Below are 21,465 nucleotides of genomic sequence, written 5' to 3'. Positions count from 1 at the left end.
TAAACCTAATGGTGTATAAACCATCTTAAACCATAAACCATGGAACAAAAATATGGAAAAACTTCTGGGAGAAAACCCAAAGGCAGTAACTATGTCAGAAACCCTGGCAGCCACTTAGTTGGACATTGTATTCTGTAGCTCCTTGTAACTGTCAAACTGTAAATCACTCTCTCAATTGCCAAACTATGAACATCAGAAAAAAAATGATTTATGACTAATATTTTCTGGCTGACTGCAATCTAAGAGGCAGGGCTACAGGGAAACATTTCAGAACAGAGGTGCCATGCTTTGATCAATGCTGGTAACAGCATTTGAGTAATTGAAAAAGGACCATTTTGTGGTGGTCTTTTCCTGCCAGGGTCCCACTCTAGGGGCAGGGTTCGTTAAGACCTGTGCATCTGGCAGCAACCAACTGAAGAAATATAAACTTAGAAATGGCAATTTCTAATACACCATGGAATATTATGCAGCCTTAAAGAAAGATGGAGACTTTACCTCTTTCATGTTTACATGGATGGAGCTGGAACATATTCTTCTAAGCAAAGTATCTCAAGAATGGAAGAAAAAGTACCCAATGTACTCAGCCCTACTATGAAACTAATTTATGGCTTTCACATGAAAGCTATAACCCAGTTATAACCTAAGAATAGGGGGAAGGGGGATTAGTGGGATTACACCTGCGGTGCATCTTACTAGGGTATATGTGAAACTTAGTAAATGTGGAATGTAAATGTCTTAGCACAATAACTAGGAAAATGCCAGGAAGGCTATGTTAACCAGTGTGATGGAAATGTGTCCAACGGTCTATGAAACTAGTGTATGGTGCCCCATGATCACATTAATGTACAAAGCTACGATTTAATAAAAAAAAAAAAAAAATTGGTGTGAGAGAGGAGAGTCTTCCTCTGCCATAGGGATATAAGCCCTCCTACCCATATTTACAGAGAGTCTTCCTCTGCCATAAGGGATATAAGCCCTCCTGCCCATATTGATAGTCTTCCTCTGTCATAAGGCATATAAGCCTGCCTGCCAATATTTCAGGGCTTGAGCTATTCCCTTGATCTCTGCCCCAGCCAACTACAAATCTCCATAATGGGTATTTGCTTTGACTGTGTATTGGGCAGGAGGCGGCCTCATTAATGTATCTTGCCAGGCCTTGCCACAGCATCTTCTATGGCATTATTTTCTTCAGAGTGTTCACAGACCCAGCCGGGATGTTTGTAAGCTATATCCCCAATAGTCCAGGATTCTAGGAAAAGCAGGAAAGTTGCTCAGATAAGAAATTTAGCAGCCGCTGGTTTAAAGGTAAACTAGCTGACTTTCCTTTTTTCCACCTCACTCAGCTTTTTTATTTTCTCCTTTTTCTGCGAGTATTTTCCTTTGCTAAGAATGGGGTCTTCAGTCTCCCTTCTGCCTGCCTTTTCCTAGACACTATGACAGTGAATGCCCTCAGGAGGTTATCTAAATAGGAAACGTTGCATTTCTGAATAACGTTCCTAGAACAGGTGGCACCCGTAGCTCAGTGGGTAGGGGCACTGGCCACATACACCAAGGCTGGTGGGTTTGAACCCTGCCGGGGCCAGCTAAAACAACAATGACAACTGCAACAACAACAACAACAAAAAATAGCTGGGTATTGTGGCAAGTGCCTGTAGTCCCAGCTACTTGGGAGGCTGAGGCAAGAGAATTGCTTAAGCCCAAGAGTTTGAGGTTGCTGTGAACTGTGACACCATGCACTCTACCCAGGGTGACAGCTTAAGACTCTGTCTCCAAAAACAAACAAACAAACAAAAAAAGTTTATATTTTATGGAACGTTTTCTAACAAGTAGCAAGAAAAATGCTCTTAATCCTGAGAAGACTAGGATAATATTAGCAACCATTTCCTTTTCCTTCACAGCTCTTTGTCCTGAAGCTTCTGCAAGCACTTCATCATAGTGAAAAAACAAATTGACAAATAAAGCCAACAAAAAACTGACTTCATCTACCCAGGGGTCCTGAATTACTATTTTCTCCACTCTGGCTGCATGAATGGGCTGGTTTGTGGAATGAGTCTGTGAAGACATGTAACTGTAAAATGCCACAGAAACGGCCACTTGCTTAGATTTGAGGAAAAGTTTTATATGATTTTCTTCATTACCAAACATCCCTTTCTTATTAATGCTTTGAATTAGTAGCATTTTCTTTGCCTACTTATTAAAATGTGGGTGGTTTCTCTGTACAACCACCCCTCCCCCCCACCCCGAATTCCTCATTTGTGATGCTCTGCTCTTCTCAGGACACTAATTTCACAGACGCATAAAGCATGCTTCCTCCTGCAGAAGATGCTTTCTCTAGCCCTCTGCTAGTATCTCTGAAGCCACATGACAGGACTAAACCAGCGGTTCTCAACCTGTGGGTCACGACCCCTTTGGGGGTCTAACAACCCTTTCACAGGGGTCGCCTAAATACATCCTGCATATCAGATATTTACATTATAATTCATAACAGTAGCAAAATTACAGTTATGAAGTAGCAATGAAAACAATTTATGGTTGGGGGTCACCACTACATGAGAGCTGTATTAAAGGGTCATAGCATTAGGAAGGTTGAGAACCACTGCTCTAAACACTTAAGTGACAACAATTTTTGGCATAGTTTTTGCAGAATAACTGCAAAACTCTTAAAAAGAGTATTAATAAGAGTATTTTGCTTTCCTAAGTATTAGTAATCACTATCCTCATGCTCCCTCTCCCAAGTATCTCATACAAAGGGGTCATAATAATTATTGCTTTTATGTTATTAGTCCACTTCCTGTTCTTATTGACATCAGGTTCTTAATGTGATTAAATATCTTTGGTTAAATATTCGCGCCCAACATTGCAGACCCTATAGGCTGTTTGAGTCTGGGCTGGCCACAGCCTCCACAGTCCAAGAGCTGGCTGAGGTTCCTTCACAAGGCTAAGTATCAGAAGAGCCCAGGCCACCATGTTCTACCTCCTTGTGTGACTTCATATACAGGGTGAGTCTGCTTTTCGCCAGGCTGAATCGAGAGCTACAGTGTCCGTCTGAGTCCTGGCAGGGAGCAGAACTATACCACAGTCCCTCAGCTGCCCTTAAGGGACTGTTGTTCTGTTTCTCTTGCAGTGAGTTGTCTTCTGCAACACCAGAAGCATTAGGAGGTGGCTCCAAGGGAGCCTATTTTAGGGAACCTATTTTATTTTCCTCTGGTCTGGCTTCTTTTGCTTTCTTTTTGAGAGACCAGTTTTTCAAATTGGCCCCACCATGTCTCAACCACATGGTGGGATGGAGAGTCATAGAATGTGTTTCTGAATGCCACTGTTTGGTGTCCTTTTTTTGTATAAGCCAGGTGACTTATACAAAAGTCATCTGTCTGTGGGACCAGGCAATCAGAAACAAGGCCAGGATTATTAGTATTTGAAGAAAGCTTTTCCTGTTTTCTTTGAGCCTGAAAGGTATAATGTATTGCAAAGGAAGTTTCAGTGTGTGTAAACATGGAGTATTCAGAAATCTAAGAAAAATCACTGTCCTGGGACCTCACAGCTGTGTGTGCCTGGAGAGGACAAGCTGCAATAGCTAATCCTGGGCAAAGGTTTAATCTTGGGGGTAAACCTTTGGTTTGTGGCACTACTCTTGCCCACCGCAATGCCCACGACCAATCTGTGATTTATAAGCTTTTGTCTATTTGCAAAGACTTATGTAATTTGAGATAATCTTCAGAGAAAGGACAATTTACTTTTCCACTCATCAACGATGGGAGGGCATCTGCAATGTGTGGTGGGGAGATCCAGGTATATCCACATAAAATGGCTGGTTCTTAGAATGATCCTGGGAGGACATAGAAATGGCCAATGGTTTGGCCTTATGGAAAAGTTTCAGAAAACCAGATGAGGTTTTCTTCTTAATGTTTGATTCATGGACTTTTTGGTTTTGGTATCAGTGCTTGTGAATAAACTGTTTAAAACAGGTCTTATTCCCATCCTGAGGAGTTGATTCTGCTTTAGATAACCTTTGCCTTTTTGATACAGCTTGACTTGAGTAGCTTTTTCTCATAAAACTCCCTGAGATAAGAAAGCTTTGAATCCAGGTGGTAGATGCTGGGCTCTGAGCATTGCCAGTTTTACCTCATGCTTTTTGCACCTGAGGATAGGTGGCTGGGTCTGGCAGACAGGGCCTAGGCAGGATCCTGTGGTGCATTACCTGTGTACACTATAACATTCACTAGCTTAAATTCAAGATGCTTTTCGATTTGAGCATATTCTTTATTAGAATGGTCTGAATCAAAGTCATTTAGGCTTAATAGATGTTCCACTTCAGGTTGGTTAAGGTTATAATCACTGAATATTAAATAATAAAGGGTCCATGCTTCTGCTCCCCTGGCCAGGTTTTACTATGTCACTGCATAAGCCATCAACATCCTCATTTAGTTCATTTCCAAAGCTGTCATAAGAGGAGTCACTCAGTTGAAAGACAGAAATACCTATCAAAAAATCAAACCATAATTAACAGTTTTACTTAGCACAAATGCGGCCCATACTGTCTTAAAAACAAACTATGTTGTTTAGTTTAATTCTTTTTCATGGAGGGTATTCAAATTCCTTCTCTCAAGAAACAATCTTTACAAACTTCTCAAATGTATTAGTACAGAATAAAAGGAAAAACACCTATGGGATATTCTAGATTATCTCAGGTCCTGATGAATGGGCCTTCCTTAAGTAAGATTTTCTCAAAACAATGAACATGTCATAAGACCAACAAAAGGTGAAAAATATGAAAGAATTAATGCCAGATATTCCTAAATTGTGAATAAGACTCTGCCTTCTAACATGGATTGCTAGTTGTTATATGTAATAAATTTAGTGGTGGAGAATCCATTTGCTAACCCTACCAATTTCTCTTTTACAAAGTTCTTTAATATCCATTATCTTATTTAATATTTACAACAAGCACAAAGACATTATTTTTATCCACATTTTATAGATGAAGATACTGATGTTCAGTGGCATGGAGCAACTGGCCAAAGGTAATATAACTAGTGACTGGTGGTACAGGAACTCCTATTCTGGAAGGCTGTTTGTCTTTGAGTTCAATGTCCGCCTATACCAAAATGATGCTGGTTGTTTTCAAAGCATCTCATAGCACATTAGAATTCTGAGAAGTGTTTCGGGGACCAGTAAGAGGAAGGAGAGGAAGAAAAAAGCCAGGCCTTCCTCTACTACCTCTGGGCTTTCTATTCAAGTTCTACTATATGTATTAGGGTTTCTCATGAAGTTTTAGTGTTAAAAAAGTCAAAACCATCTTGTAATAGCATGTTGCCACCAGTGACTTCTTCAAAGTTGGGAGATCCCTTCTTATACATTCCCTTACCGAACTGTTAACATACCCTGACCTATTAGCAAGTCTTCTGGGAAAGGACCAGAAGTCCTGAGCCCCACAGAGCCAGGTCAGAGGCTCCCTTCACCTCAGCTGCTGTGGATGGGCTCCAGGAAAACCACTGTCCCAGCGTCTTCACAGACAAGTGACTATATTTCACAAACACCAATTATTCACAATACCTGAGGCATTTCCTCTAGTATCACATCTCCCTGAAACCTCTCTGAAGAGGGAAGTGATTTTTCCTCTAAATATCCTATGGACATTTTCAATCAGAAACTGTAAAACCAGGGTAACCTATACCAAAAAAAGATAAAAATGAAGTGTTAGTTTTCATATAACATGTTTATAAATCACATTTCATATATGAATTCTGATTTTAGCAACAAAAAACACAAAAGTATTCTGAGAAGAATTCATATCCAACTTAAGAGTATACCAAATAGTTCCTCCTAAAACACTATAGTATTTTCTTTTTTTTTTTTTAATCTTAGACATAACATTTACTAGTTTTTCAAGCATAACAGAAATGGAAAAATGTATATATTTAAACAAGAACAATATAATGTGAATTTCCACAGTCTGTGTTCCTTCTGTGAGCAGCGCCTAATTCTATTAAAATTAACAAATTTAAGTTCAGTCCTATGCGTAAGAAAAAAAAAAATCTAAGGAGGGAATAATTAATAAAGTATACAAGAATATAATTCCACAATAAATCTTTCCAGTGTTTGCTATAACTGCATTACACATAATGCTTCTCTCCACAGAAACTCAGGAGGATATTTCTTTTTTTTTTTTTTTTATTGTTGGGGATTCATTGAGGGTACAATAAGCCAGTTACACTGATTGCAATTGTTAAGTCCCTCTTCAGGAGGATATTTCTTACAAATGTTTCTGTGCTCATCTCGGGCAAGAAACGTACAAACACAACTTGCTGACAAAGGATGTGCAAGTGCTGCCTCAGAGCAGCTGTGTTTCACTAACATGCTGTCTGAACAGTCTCGGTGAGCAGCTACTGTGTCTCTTTCTCTCTCCCCACACTAGTGAACCCATCTCCTCTAAAGCCTAAGAGAAAACTAAAGCTACCGCAGAAGTGAAACATAGTATGCTCCACTCAAATTCTTCCAATGTAACCAACCATCCTAAAGGAAAACCAGCAGAAGTCATCTCTTCTATAAAAACAAATACGTTAATAAAAGAAAAAACAAAAACCCAAGCCAAAAGGCAAATACCGCTGCTCAACCACCAGACGGACTTACAGAGGCAAAATATGTGACAACAGCAATAATTCAAGTAAAGTATATGCAAAAATTTAAACACACCACGTTAAGACAAAAGTGAAAGGGAACTATGATTTTTATATCAGAGTCAAAAAGCTTAGGCATTGTCATCAAATGTTAATTCACTTTACAGTCATCGATGAGACTATTGTATATATTTTTGCACTTTGCGCTTGTAAAAGCAGATAAAATATTTAATATGTAATTTACAATCTATTTTACCAGCTCAGCATACAGGATGTATACAGATTATATCAAAGTAGTAAAGGAGACAGTTAAGGGCCTGTGCAAACCCTGCAAAAATAGTACTTCAGGTATCTGCTAATTAAAAAAAAAACAAAAAACAAAATAGTCTGCTGTTTAGGAGTGAAACAATTCAAACCACCACAAAATACAAAGGGCTGCAAAAATGTATACCATTCCAACAACATATATAAGTTATTAAATAAAGATTTGATTTAAAAGAATATAAATGAAGCCTTTAAGTAGGTCTTTTCTACATGCATATTATTCCTCATTAAAGAAAAAAAAATGTAAAAAGGCCATTGGTAATTGCTTTGTTAACATTTGTAGAAAATGCCAATTCTCTGGTCACAAACTCCACTAAGTTTAGCACTTAAGGTCTCTGCAGTGTTTTAAACGTAATTTAAAATACTGTTAATTCTATAACTCCATTGGTAAAATAACGTGACTTGGAATATGGCAGTCTTCATGTTGAGGGCAATGATCCACAGTTCTAATTTCTCAGGCATGAACAGTTATCTGGAAGAACAGCACCCTCCACCTCCGCTCTGCACCTGGGGCTCGTCGTCAATGATCTGTATGCCTCGCCTTGCAGTTCCTGGTGGACTAGAGCCATTGCCTTTTGCTCTCTCATCCACTTGTGCTGTTTCTATCCTCCTTTTACAAAGGTCAAGAAAGAGTTCTTCAATTCCTTTGTTCTGTTTGGCTGAAGTATGATAATGTTTTGCTCCCACGGACTCTGCATACGATTCTGCTTCTTGAGTGGAAACATGTCTCTCCTTCTCCAAGTCTATTTTATTACCAACTATACATAAAGAGATTTCATTTCCCAACATTTTCCGTAATTCTTTGACCCAGTTTTTTACCTTCTGAAAAGAATTTTCATCTGTTATATCATAAACTAAAATAGCTCCATTTGAATCTCTGTAGTAAATTGGACCCAATGCATGGAATCTCTCTTGACCTGCTGTATCCCATATGGCAAGGTTTACTCTTTTCCCACCAATATTTAACTTCTTTGTTAAGAATGATGCCTGTGAACTGTTTCACTGTTCTTGGACTTGACACTCAGTTGAACTGCCTTGGGGAGAGCTTGAGCAGGAGTGTGGAGAACTTTGGGCATTGTCTGGGGCCCCAGATTGTGCCACTGAGCTGGGTGCAGGAAGCCATTGTGAAAGAACTGCCAAAACTACAGTATTTTCAAGAGTAACTGGAACACTGGTTGTAGAAATTCATTTTAATCAGTGGATTGATGTTATTATGTGTGTCTTTGGCTTAATGTTAACATTTTATACCAACGGCTCTCTGTCATTAAAATTAGAGTAATGTAAGATATTCTCAAGAGGTATTTGAGGTGAAGGAATACACTTTGTTATTAAAATTTCAAAGCATCAGCCAAGCGCAGTGCCTCATGCCTATAACTCTGGGAGGGTAAAGGAGGGGAAAGGATCACTTGAGCTCAGAAGTTTGAGACCAACCAGAGCAAGAGTGAGACCCCTAACTCTACAAAAAATAGAGTGTGGTGGAAGGCGCCTGTAGTCCAGCTACTTGGGAGGCTGAGGCAAGAGGATTGCTTGAGCCTGGGAGTTTGAGGTTGCTATGAGCTATGATGCCATAGCACTCTAGCCTTGGGCAACAGAGTGAGATTCTGTCTATAAATAAATAAATAAATAAATTAACAAACAAATAAAATTTTAAAGCATCATTTGACAAAGAATTCGCAAAAACATTCTTATGTAAAGGGATGTCATAAGCTTGGGCAGTGGGATCCTCTGCAGATGTATTGTGAAGGAGAAAGACAGCTAGAAAGAACACCTGTGTGTTTCCTGACTAGTCTTTACCCACGCACTTGACTGAATAGGCTACATGTGCTCTGCCTTCCACTGGGCTCCCTAACTAGAAGTGCTTCAGGGAAGAGATAAAAGTTTATTAGGGAGCTCTGCACTTCCACTGGGATGTAACAGAACCTATCTATAGTTTCCTTGCCCCGTGGGGGGGGGGGGTGGGGAGGTAGAGAAATGTCAAAAGCAAAGGAAACTGATATCTCCACGCATTTCATTAACTGCCACGCATTACAGGAGTGTGATTTTTAAGTAATCACCACTTCCACCTCTTTAGATGAGGGCATTGTGGGTCAGTGTAACTGACTTTGCCCAAGATTATATACCAGGCAAGTGGTGGGGCTAAGAAGTAAACCTTGGCTTGCCTAACTTTGTTTAAACTTATGCAAATCCTGTACATAATTTCAGAATATCCTCAAAACCCACAAAAGCCTTTCTGATACAGTTAAACAGCAATTAAATTTAAAATGCTCCTTTATTTCGAAGTAGCAACACAGGAATGCTATCTCTTAGTGAGAACCCAAACCTCAGCTATAAAGACATCCAGATCTGCTCCACCAGCATCTAAGGTTAATTTTGTCCCACTGTTATCACTTTCACATAAAAGTCAACCCTACGGTAGTATATTTTGTACTGTTCCCCTGTAGTAATTAATAAAGAATTTTTTTAAATTCTTTAAATTTAATTATTCACCAAAAGTGACTTTTACTTATACACAGAAAACACATATAAGGCTCAGCGTCTGTAGCTCATTGGTTAGTGCGCCAGCCACATACACCAAGGCTGGCAGGTTCGAACCCAGACTGGGCCTGCTAAACAACAAGGACAACTCCAAGAACAAAAAGAATAGCCCAGCATTGTGGCGGGTGCCCGTAGTCCTAGCTACTTGGGAGGCTGAGGCAAGAGAATCGCTTAAGCCCAAGAGTTTGAAGTTGCCATGAGCTGTGACACCACAGCACTCTACCAACGGTGACATAGTGAGATTTTATCTCAAAAAAAAAGAAAACATTTGATCCATGATTGTTGCTTTTTTCAATAAGAATCTGCAAGGTATTACACAAATAATAGAAAGTCATTCCTCAGTATAATGGATTGAGAATGAGTATAGTTTCTGTAAGGATAATTTATGAAGGACTCTGAAATAGACCAAAAGATGGCTGGGTATATTCAATGGAAAATAAAGCATCTAGCCCTCAGAATAGAAGAGGATTTTTGCAAGTTATATTTCTGACAAAGGTCTAATAACCCAGAATCCACAGAGAAGTCAAACTTATTACTAAAAAAAAAAAAAAAGTGATCCCATTTCATTGTGGGCAAGAGACATGAACAGAAGCTTCTCTGAAGAAGACAGGCACATGGTCTACGGACACATGAAAAGATGCTCATCATCCTTAATCATCAGAGAAATGGAAACCAAAACTACTCTGAGATACCATCTAACTCCAGTAAGAGTAGCCCACATCACAAAATCCCAAAACAAGAGATGTTGGCGTGGATGTGGAGAAAAGGGAATACTTCTACACTGCTGGTGGGAATGCAAGCTAGTACATTCCTTTTGGAAGGAAGTTTGGAGAACATTCAGGGATCTAAAAGTAGATCTGCCATTTGATTCTGAAATTCCTCTTCTAGGTGTATATCCAAAGGACCAAAAATCATTTGGCAATAAAGATATTTGCACCAGATTGTTCATTACAGCTCAATTCATAATTGCCAACTCATGGAAGAAGCCCAAGTGCCCAGCAGCCCATGAATGGATTAACAAATTGTGGTATATGTATATCATGGAATACTATGCAGTATTCCATACTATGTGGTATATGTATACCATGGAATTTATGCTGCATAGTATTCCATGGTATACATATACAGTTCTTAAAACTAAAACAAGTCTAAGATTGATTAGTGTCTGCTAGTAAAGTGATAAAACAACACTTTCAGAAACGTGGAGTTCAAGAAAGGATTTATAATGGACACTGAAGATTCTCTGTCTGCAGAGAAAATTCTAAATTATCTGAGCAGGCTTACATACTGCTTTGCTGTCACCAGCAGATTAGATTATCTCCATTGTGTTTCCCTCATGATTCTACAAAAGCTAAATCAGATTCTATAGTTTGAAATAATATTAATAAAGAATGTTAGCCAAAAACAGAGGTATCTATCTATATATAGTTTTTCCATTTGGGGACAGATTTATCTTCAGAGCTCTCCCTTCCCAACCTCCCTTTTCCCATTAGTTTATAGGCCCAAATGAGCCTTACCAAGATAGGTCTGGGCACTGTCATTCTCACAAATATTTGGCAGAGAAACTCTGAATTGCTGTCTTGCTGCAGGAGGAGATGGTGGTGGTGGCATGGGGAAGTTATACAGGTGAGTGCTAGAATATCGTCAAAAGGCCCAGCTTATGATAGATATTCTCCTTTTAAATGTCTTCTGTTCTGAATCTAAGAAAGGAATGAGATTATTAGCAAAACCAGTTTAATTCACTTAATCTCATTTGTACAACTTCCATGTTACAGTTCATTACAATGACTCAAAGAGAAATATTTATAGATATCTTGTCTTATTGATAATTCAACCCATAAGATTTCATGATAATTTGTAAATGAAAGAAGACTTAATGAAGGAAGAGTCAAATGTTTTGGTTCTCCTGTCCACTTTGGGCACATCATTATTTTGTTTAGCTGAGTTTGGTAATAAATTTTCAAAGGTGAATGAAAGACTCCCTTATTGACTATAACAACTTAGACCAGAAAGTGTTGCATACACACACATATAATTTCCCATTTTAAAGATGAGACTAGGCATACAAAAAGTTTTAATTGGACTATAGTTAAATAGAAAAATAAAGTGAGAAGACAGGATGGGGAGGGGAAGGGAAGTAGAAGCAAGAGAAGCACGAGATGAAAGGAGGATAAAGGAGGAGGAGGAGGAAGGTCTCTAGTAACACCCTGACTGCCACACTAGTGAAAAATAGTTTCTCCTGGGGCCATGGCATTTTATTAAGAAAACAGAATAAACACTTTAACAACAAAATGATCTTTTGTGCAGGAGTTATACGCAACTGATGCGGCACAATAATCAATTTTTACACTGCATGCCATGTGAGGTGTATGTGACTCACAACATACGTATTGAATTTGTTCCTGAGAATTGAGTCTTTTGTTATTCTACAAATACTTAGTTGAGTCTAGAGTAGACCTTGGGTGGTCCTGAATGACAACCTCTGAATCTTACCCTCTAAGTATGGCAACAATGTCACATCACTGTATACTTGAGGGTGGAAATATGGGCACTTAATGAAGAGTCATATCTTGATGTGCTTACATTACTAGAAAAAATGATTTAATAAACTTAAAGACAATATTCAATTGTTTATTATAAATAGGTTAGAAATTAAATTTAAAAAATGATTAAGATGATGGACAAAGGGAACAAAGACAGGAGGGAAGTGGATCAAAAAGCACATATACATTCAGTCTACAAGGTTTATACTGAAAAATTCAAATTCTGTTACAAGAACGACAGCTTGAAGTCTGGCCCTTTAAGACAAGCGAACTGTCTTGCTAGAACTTCACACACACACCCACAACATGACTGGTCCCCAAGGTCTTTGGGCTCCCACAGGTAGGACTACTCTCTTGGAAAAATTAACGAGAAAGGGCAAAATGTGCCCAAAACAGCACATACACTTTAATCTTGGAGAGAAAAAGTCTCTCAAGGAAGTGAGGGGAAAATGCCCCTCCTCTCCCATTGCTCAATATGACATGACAGCCCATTACCCACAAGATTCCCAAAAACTTAAACACTCATCTGAACGGAGGTTTCATAGTGTGTAGGCATGCCGCAGACCTTCCCTCTTACCCACCAGTTCTTCTTTGGTATAGCTTTTGTGATCAGACCTGTGGTCGTCCCATAAGCTTATTTTGTGTTTTTCATTCTCAGAGGGGAAATGTCTAGAGAAAATAAGCATAAGGAATTATTGGAAAACATGGTAAATAAAGTTTTGGATGTGATTGATGAAGATATTGATATATTTGGCAATGATTCAGAAGAGTACTTTCCTGGTGGAGATAGTGGGAACAGTTCTGATAGCAGTTGCAGTCCACCAAGCAAAACTAGAATAAGAACATTACATGCAGATCTTTATAGTGGGGAAGATTGTTCAAAATCTATTACTGAAATGACTTAATCAGTTGTTGCTGGAATTCAGTAAGAATGATTCTTCATTAGATGTTTCGGAAGAACCTGTAGTTATTCGTGTAAGTTCTCTGACTTGGGGTCGCTTCAGAAAGTAACATGAAGATTTTTTACTTTGTTGAAAGTAACCCTAGTGGTCCAACTGAAATGGCCATAAATTTCCGTGAAGAAAATTTCTTGAAAATTCTTATATTTCTTGAAAATTCTTCATAACAGATTTTATTGCTGCTGGGCATGGTGGCTCATGCCTGTAATCCCAGCCCTTGGGAAGCTGAGGTGGATGGATCACCTGAGCTCACAGGTTCAAGACCAACCTGAGCTAGAGTATCTGAGACCTCATCTCTAAAAATAGCTAGGCATTGTGGTGGGCGCCAGTAGTCCCAGTTACTTGGGAGGCTGAGGCAAGAGAATCGCTTGAGCCCAAGAGTTTGAAGTGACCAAGTAAGACAATGTCTCAAGAAACAAACAAATTAAAAAAAAAAAAAAAAAGATGTTATTGACTATATGGTAAAGGAAACTAGTCATAATTTATAAAAGGGTAATATCAACCCCCATTCCCAAATTAAAAAGTAGTATGATGTTACTTCTTAAGAAATAGAATAATCTGGGCGGCGCCTGTGGCTCAGTCGGTAGGGAGCCGGCCCCATATACCGAGGGTGGCGGGTTCAAACCCGGCCTCGGCCAAACTGCAACCAAAAAATAGCCGGGCGTTGTGGCGGGCGCCTGTAGTCCCAGCTACTCGGGAGGCTGAGGCAAGAGAATCGCTTAAGCCCAGGCGTTGGAGGTTGCTGTGAGCTGTGTGAGGCCACGGCACTCTACTGAGGGCCATAAAGTGAGACTGTCTCTATAAAAAAAAAAAAAAAAGAAATAGAATAATCTGAGGGAGTATTATTTTAGATGGAACTGAGCAAGAAGACAGACTATTGGGCAAAAATATTCTGGCTGACAATTCAGTAAAAAAGCATATCGTGTAACTGCTGTGAAATGCTTCCAAGACTGTGGCATTTCTCTAACACTGAAGAATGTCCTTGTAGTGACCATCTCTTCAAAATCCAACCACTTCTTGATCATCTTGAGAAGTTCAGGTTGCTATAGTTCCAGATAAGAAAATAAATATTAAGGCAACAATGGTGCTGTTTTGTGGATGTTTGAGTCTACAATACATAAAAAACAAGTGCCAAAAATTTGGAATGAAACATTTCAAACTTTGCCTAAAAGATGGTTATACCTGGAATGTAAAAATTTATTGTGGGAAGGAAGCAAGATCTGTGTGGGATAAATTCCCACATGTGTGCCATTGAGGCATGGAAAGACAGGTTGATGTGATTTCTGCCATCACAGGGAGCTGAAGCTTTAGCTACCTTGGTCAGCATACAGGGCTTGTGACGTAGGAGGTAAAATTCCATTCGCAATGTCTCTGATGTGGTCGTAAGCCCAGCAAGGTCACAGGTTAAGAGCCTGCCAGCTGGAGACACAACCCAGAGGTTGACTATGTGGGAACATATTGTCTTAAACAGCTATGTGGCTTCAAGCACTGTAGATAAACAGAATCATAAAGCTTGTCTCTTAAATCTCAATGGGCACATGAAAATCTTAAGTGTAATCTCCCCAAAAAACTTTCTGATAGCTTTGTGTAACAGATAGCTGAAGCATGTCCATAGATAAAACATAGTGGAATGTTTATTGTTGATGTATAGAATAGACATTGTTGATTTCTAGATTTGATATCCCCAAGTAGAGTTAAAATTAGTTAAGAATTATTTGCAGGAAAATTCTTAGATTATAGATTAATAGTGTGTACTTGACTGCTTGACTTTATAAGGTGGTCGAGAATAAAGCTCATCGCTACATGCCACTCTGAGCTATAGACTGCTTCTTGCCATCATAAAATTTCAGGAACAAGCTTGCATTTGCGGCAAGGCTGCTGTTCCCTCACGTTGTCCATCACCGCAACAGATCTGGCATTCCCGTTTCATCCTCAGTTGTCATAAAATGACTAGAAGGGTTACTATATAGTGAACATGTTTTATACACTGACAACTATTACAGCAGCATTCACCTACCTTAAGTCCTTGAGTTCTCTACGTATTTAGCAGGCACACTAAGAAGTAACAAGAAACGTCACCCACCAGATGTAGTAAAAGCAAAGCTGAACAAGAGTGAAGAAACTGCTTGAGAAAGCGACACAGAGTCATTCATCCTCAAATGGAAGGATAAGAGATATATACTGATGCTAAGTACTACACGTGGTGAAGATACTAAAGAAGTTGAAACAATAAAAGGTGTTGTAGAAAAAGCACAAATGATTGCAGATTATAATCACTGGAAGGTATTCACTGACTTCTCAGATCTACTGAAGATATATTCATGTTCTTTAAGACATAGGATAAAGTGGTTCAGAAAATTAGCAATAGAGCTAATAGGGTCAGCTTTGGTAAACGCACATGTTCTCTACAGAGCTGTTAACAAAAAAGAGGATCACGATCATGAAATTCAAAGAACAAGTTTGCCTAAAACGGCTACGACAGATGAAACACCTACTGCTGTCCCTCTTGTCATCTGTGACTTGTTTTCTCATGAACATGGGCTCTGCCAGAAGAAGATGTACTGTGTGCTATGAAAAAATACAACTGAGGAAAGATGTGAATAGGCCGTGAAAAGATGTAAACAGCATAGAAATGCAGCTAATGTAATGCATACTTTTGTGTAGAATGCCTTTTCACAAAACATGTCAACAAAAAAGTAATAACTTAAAAATTATTAAGGTAAAAGTAGTATGAAAACTTGACAAACAGATAAGAGTGTTTTTGTTGACTTGTCAGGCTTAAGTGTAATTTAAAGGTAAACAAATAGAAAAATAAGACTTAGTGGTTTCCAACAATTTTAAATAACTTGTGAATATTATGTAATGGTAGCAATAAGAACATCAACAAGTAAGATTTTCACAAACCAACTGCAGGGTTTTACCCAAGGGACGCCCCCCCTCATGTATTATGTATGCTACAACATGGCATTGTGAGTTGCCTGCACAACACACAGTTCTCAAGGCCAAGAGACATGTGAGTTTATATATGTTTCAGGAGGGCCCAGGCTCAAAAGTTCTGTTAGGTCAGCGCAACTCACATGGCAGTGAATGTGTTAAGATGTTCTCTAGAAACAAAGAATGCTTTATTATCTGATGTCTTACTCTGCTATTGAGAACAGAGAGAAGAAGCTAATATTCTTCAATTTTTTCTTTCCTTTGATACTGCAAAGACTTTCATGTTTCTTCTCAGTTCTGAATGTTCAGGGTAGCATGGATGCATGCAACCATAAATGAGACTTGCCCTTGCAAATGAACTTTACAATGTAATAAAGAATGAGACTTGCCATGGTAGGGATAAAAGAAAGCATATTAACAAATAACATGTTGGGCGGCGCCTGTGGCTCAGTCGGTAAGGCGCCGGCCCCATATACCGAGGGTGGCGGGTTCAAACTCGGCCTCGGCCAAACTGCAACCAAAAAATAGCCGGGCGTTGTGGCGGGCGCCTGTAGTCCCAGCTACTCGGGAGGCTGAGGCAAGAGAATCGCTTAAGCCCAGGAGTTGGAGGTTGCTGTGAGCTGTGTGAGGCCACGGCACTCTACCGAGGGCAATAAAGTGAGACTCTGTCTCTACAAAAAAAAAAAACAAACAAATAACATGTTCAGTTCAGGATGGAACTCCAAGAGGTACGTCAGAGCACATAGAACTCTTCCACTCCACTCAAGTGTTTCCATAGGAGGGGGTGGGGGAACAAAGTCATTCAATCTTTCATTTAATTTCTGTTCTGCACACTAGACTTTAGTCCTGGGATGAGTTCTCAGGTCTTACGAAGCTCATAGTCTAACAATACACAGATACATATACATATATAAACAAATAATCATGATATAATTTCTAATATTTTATGCTACAGATATGTGTAAAGTGTTCTGACTACCTGCTGGAAGTAACAAAGATTTCCTAGAAATGACATATGAGTTGAGCCTAGAGGTCAGATCCTTGAATGTTTATGTCTTGAGCACACCATTAACACTGAGCTGACCCACTGAGGACCAATCACCCCAAGGATGAGTTACAGTGATCTAAGTCTGTAGGGTAGCCTACTGCTATTCTGTTTTCAGTGTAAGACTATTTAGTAGGATGTATTCTCCATTCTGAGGCAGAAATTTAAAAACCAGATTGTGGATGACTATGCTTATTTAGGGTTATGAGGATTAACAGGGATATTTTCCTTAAGCTAACTAGAGAAACCCTTTGTAAGAAACAAAGATACGGAGTTTTGACTAATTGTGGCCTATTTTATTGAGATGTTTTAAAAACATTAATTGTTCTCAGCCAATACTCTAATAGAATTTATCTACTGTTCTCATCCAGTAGTCTAATAGAAATTATCATCTCACTTTCTCCTTTATTTATGCCCCTGTTAATCCTGGAAACAAGACATGATTTTCTACAGACGAGACCATGCAAAATATCCACTTCCTAGGATTCAGAAACTTAAGTTATTTATGAATTCTACAGCTTTTGTTTTTGTTAAATTTTTTTTGTAGATATGGGGTCTGCTATGTTGCCCTGGCCGGTCTTAAATTCCTGGCTTCAAGCAATCCTCCCGCTTTAGCCTCCCAAAGTGTTTTGATTATAGGTGCGAGTCACTGTGCTCAGTTCTGGATTTCAAACACTGTCTACAGGCCACAAATGGGGCACAGACTCTAACAAGTGGCACATTGTAAATCAGGCCTAATTCTGTATGTTTATGATACATGCTGAAAAGAAGTATTAACTCATTTTTCTTTTTTGGAAGTCAGGTTGATAGTTGGTATGTGAACAAGAGAAGAGAAAAAGAGTGACGGGACTCTTGTTCTTATACTTATTTCCTCATAAGGAGGTCTCATTTTAAATTTTGATTTATGTTAAGAATGAGTGGGGCACAAGGGTTAGGAAAGGTGACAAAAGTGTGAGCCTTAAAGTACATTAGATTTTGCTAATCATACAGTCATATTTTTTATATCACAATAAGGCTATGGGATTACTGAAAACTATTTCCATACAGGGTACAGGGTGGCCATAAAGTTCATGTGCAATTTGCTACCCTATATGTTGCCTTTAAATTAAACAGGAAGAGCAGAAATAGAAGTAGTAGGAATGTGGACAGCAAGACATATTAACCATGTAAAATGGTTTCTGAAGTGACTAAGAGCTAATGTCTACATAACAGTGCAGTTAGGTCTAATGACAAAGAGCAGAGATTTAAAGACAGAAGGCCTATGTTGGAGTTCAGCTCTACTGACTGTTACATGTTTTGTGATGCTGGATACAGTCTGAGTCTGCTAATCTGTATAATGAGATAATTAATCTTACATAGTTGTTTAGAAGTTTAAAAGAAAGTATTCTCTAACCTATTAAATTCTATTTAGAAATTATTTGATAACATCATAAAGAGTGACATCATCCAGGGAAAATTCTATTTTTAGAATTTCTAGCCTTTTGTAGTTGCTTTTGTCTTTATATTAATGCCTTTTGGCTTTTCTACCTCTAAGCAAAACACTATAAAGATGCTCCAGGCCAAGGAAGGAAGACAAGTGAGATGAGCTGGTTCTGTTACTTGTGTGAACTCTGTTATATATCTGGTAGAATACTGAGACTTTAGCAGGAATAGTTTTAATTAAATGTGCATTTGAATCATCTAAATTTGAATATCTAAATAAGAGGGCAGCAAACCATGCTCCCTGGGCCAAATCTGGCTGCCGCCTGTCCTTGGACAACCAGTGAGTTAAGAATGGTTTTCACATTTTGAAAAAGGTTGAAAAATAAAAATAATATTTAATGACACATGATATTTTCAAATTTTACTTTCCAGAATAGTTTTACTGGAACACAGCCATGCTCACTCCTTTATGTATTTGTCTAGGGCTGCTTTCCCTTCACAGGTAATGACATATTTAAGAGAAAGGATATGTTGTGCTTTGCACTGTTGCTTAGGTACCTACAAATTGCAGTGACCCTGTTACATCTTGACAGTGTTTCAAGTGCCATGTGTATCGTGATACTCAAACATCTTATTTCTTTATCATGTCAAAACAAGAAAAAGATGGACATGGGTATAAAGGTAGAAGAGTAAGAGAATATTATTCTCCTCAACCTAGTTATGTTCTTTGTGTCCTTAAATGAGCTGACATTCATTCATTCAAGTGTTCATTGAGTACTTATTTGTGTATGTCAGGCACTGTTCCAGGTGTTGAGATGTAGAAGTCACTTAATCTCTCTTAGTATCAATTTCTTTCGTAACACGAGGAAAATAAGTATCTACCTCATAGAAAAGTTATAAGATCCAAATAAATGCTATTAATACCACTTAGACTAAATATAGTGTTTGTGCACCTTGCCCATGTCTTATTTATGACACTGAATAACTTAGGTCTGTTGAGTGTGGATAGTATAAAAAAGTGTTTACTATTCTCGTGTCTAAAAATTTCTTTGATGAGATTAGATTTGTCAGAATACTTTTATCTTTCCTGATGTTTCATTAATAAGGAGAATGGGAAATGGAGCAATTAGCAGCCACCATGTTCTGGGCTGCGTGTCAAATGCACTGATATTTAGTACTAAGCAGAAAGTGAATCCTCTTGGGTACCTCTAAGGTATATTCCAGGTATATCTACATGTTCCTCTTTTTTTTTTTTTTTTTTGTAGAGACAGAGTCTCACTGTACCGCCCTCGGGTAGAGTGCCGTGGCTTCACACGGCTCACCGCAACCTCTAACTCCTGGGCTTACGCGATTCTCTTGCCTCAGCCTCCCAAGCAGCTGGGACTACAGGCGCCCGCCACAACGCCCGGCTATTTTTTTGTTGCAGTTTGGCCGGGGCTGGGTTTGAACGCTCCACCCTCGGCATATGGGGCCGGCGCCCTACTCACTGAGCCACAGGCGCCGCCCTACATGTTCCTCTTAATTGTCATTTCCTCAGATAAAGTCCTTATTATCTCCCATCAGGACTACCATAATAACTTCCTATCTAGTCTCTTTGCTTCTACTCTTGCCTACCCTCCAATCCATTACCTAACATGAGCCAGAATTATATTTTAAACCTAAGAATCATATTAAGTCACCTCCCGCAATTAAAACCCTTCAGAATAAAATCCAAAGTCTTTATGTTAGCTTTTGTGGTACCAAGCCTCCAAGACGGTCCCCAATAATCCTTACTTCCTGATATTCACACGCATGTGTAGTTCCATGTTGTACTCAAGTTGGTCTGTGTGGCCAACTGCAAGCCTCAGAAATGATGGAACTACTTCCAAAATTAGGGTATAAAAGACTGTGGTTTCTCTGTTGGGTGCTATTTCAATGGCCTGTTCCCTCTTTCGTTCTCTTGGATCTTTCACTGTGAAGGAAGTAACTGCCATTATGACTGGCTCACAACCAGAGAGGAACTAAGGCTGCCGGCATCACACAAGGGAGCTTGGAAGTGGATGCTCCAGTTCTGGTTGAGCCTTGAGGTAACTATAACTTGCCCAACAAGCTTGAGGGCCCTCATGAGGGCCTGTGAACCACACGCTGAAACAGATTCCTGACTCAGAGAAAATGTAGTAGATGTTGGGTGGCGCCTGTGGCTCAGTCGGTAAGGCGCCAGCCCCATATATCGAGGGTGGTGGGTTCAAACCCAGCCCCGGCCAAACTGCAACCAAAAAACAGCCGGGCGTTGTGGCAGGCGCCTGTAGTCCCAGCTACTCGGGAGGCTGAGGCAAGAGAATCGCTTAAGCCCAGGAGTTGGAGGTTGCTGTGAGCTGTGTGAGGCCACGGCACTCTACCGAGGGCCATAAGGTGAGACTCAGTCTCTACAAAAAAAAAAAAAAAGAAAATATAGTAGATGTTTATAGTGTTAAGCTATTATGTTTTGTGGTAATTTGTTATACAGCAAGAGATTGTTACTATAGCCTACAAAGGTCCTGATAACCTAACTTTTGTCTACTTCACCGATCTTAATTCCTATCACTCTGCCTTGCTCTTTAGGCTCTAGTTACACAGGCCTTCTTTTAATTCCTCCAAGGGCCAAGCTTTCCAAACATCTTTGTACCTAGTCCCTCTACATAGAATGTCCATCCTCTCAAGAGCTATCTAAATGATTGGTTGTTTTTCATCCTTCAATGATTTTGCCTCTGACTACACCTACCTAACACATACCCCATCTTTTATTTCACCCAGTACCTATTTTCTTCACAGCACTTATCAATTTGTCATTTCCCTTCTACACACAAAAAAGTAAGCTCCTACATTAGAATATAAGCTACCAAAGAACGAAGACTATACCCATCACATTCTTCCTTGTATTTCCCACATTTATTCAGGGCACTAGTACAAGACCTCAATGAATACTTGCTGAATGAATAAACAATTAAAACATTTTTCTCAAAAAAATGAAACATAAAACTCACTTCAGATATTAGGTACAGTAATAGAGGCTAGATACTCCTTTTTCTTTCTTTTTTTTTTTTTTCTCTCACTCTGTTGCCCTGGGC

The 21,465-nt window shown here is 39.1% G+C and overlaps 1 protein-coding gene across 1 annotated transcript; it reads right to left on the bottom strand.

Annotated features, from left to right (window-relative positions):
* Positions 1-6,640: 6,640 nt before the first annotated feature.
* LOC128588842 (ras-related protein Rab-21-like) lies at positions 6,641-20,352 on the bottom strand. The gene is made up of 2 exons (XM_053595610.1): positions 20,153-20,352; positions 6,641-7,935 (listed from the first exon to the last, which is right to left on the bottom strand). Exons 1-2 carry the CDS (start codon positions 20,350-20,352, stop codon positions 7,410-7,412), a joined length of 726 nt encoding a protein of 241 aa, XP_053451585.1. The 3' UTR covers positions 6,641-7,409.
* Positions 20,353-21,465: the final 1,113 nt, after the last annotated feature.

The sequence above is a fragment of the Nycticebus coucang genome, chromosome 6 (assembly GCF_027406575.1).
Source record: "Nycticebus coucang isolate mNycCou1 chromosome 6, mNycCou1.pri, whole genome shotgun sequence".
NCBI lineage: Eukaryota > Metazoa > Chordata > Mammalia > Primates > Lorisidae > Nycticebus > Nycticebus coucang.
The sequence above is the reverse complement of the archived record's forward strand: the minus strand, read 5'-3'. Positions and strand labels throughout refer to the sequence as shown.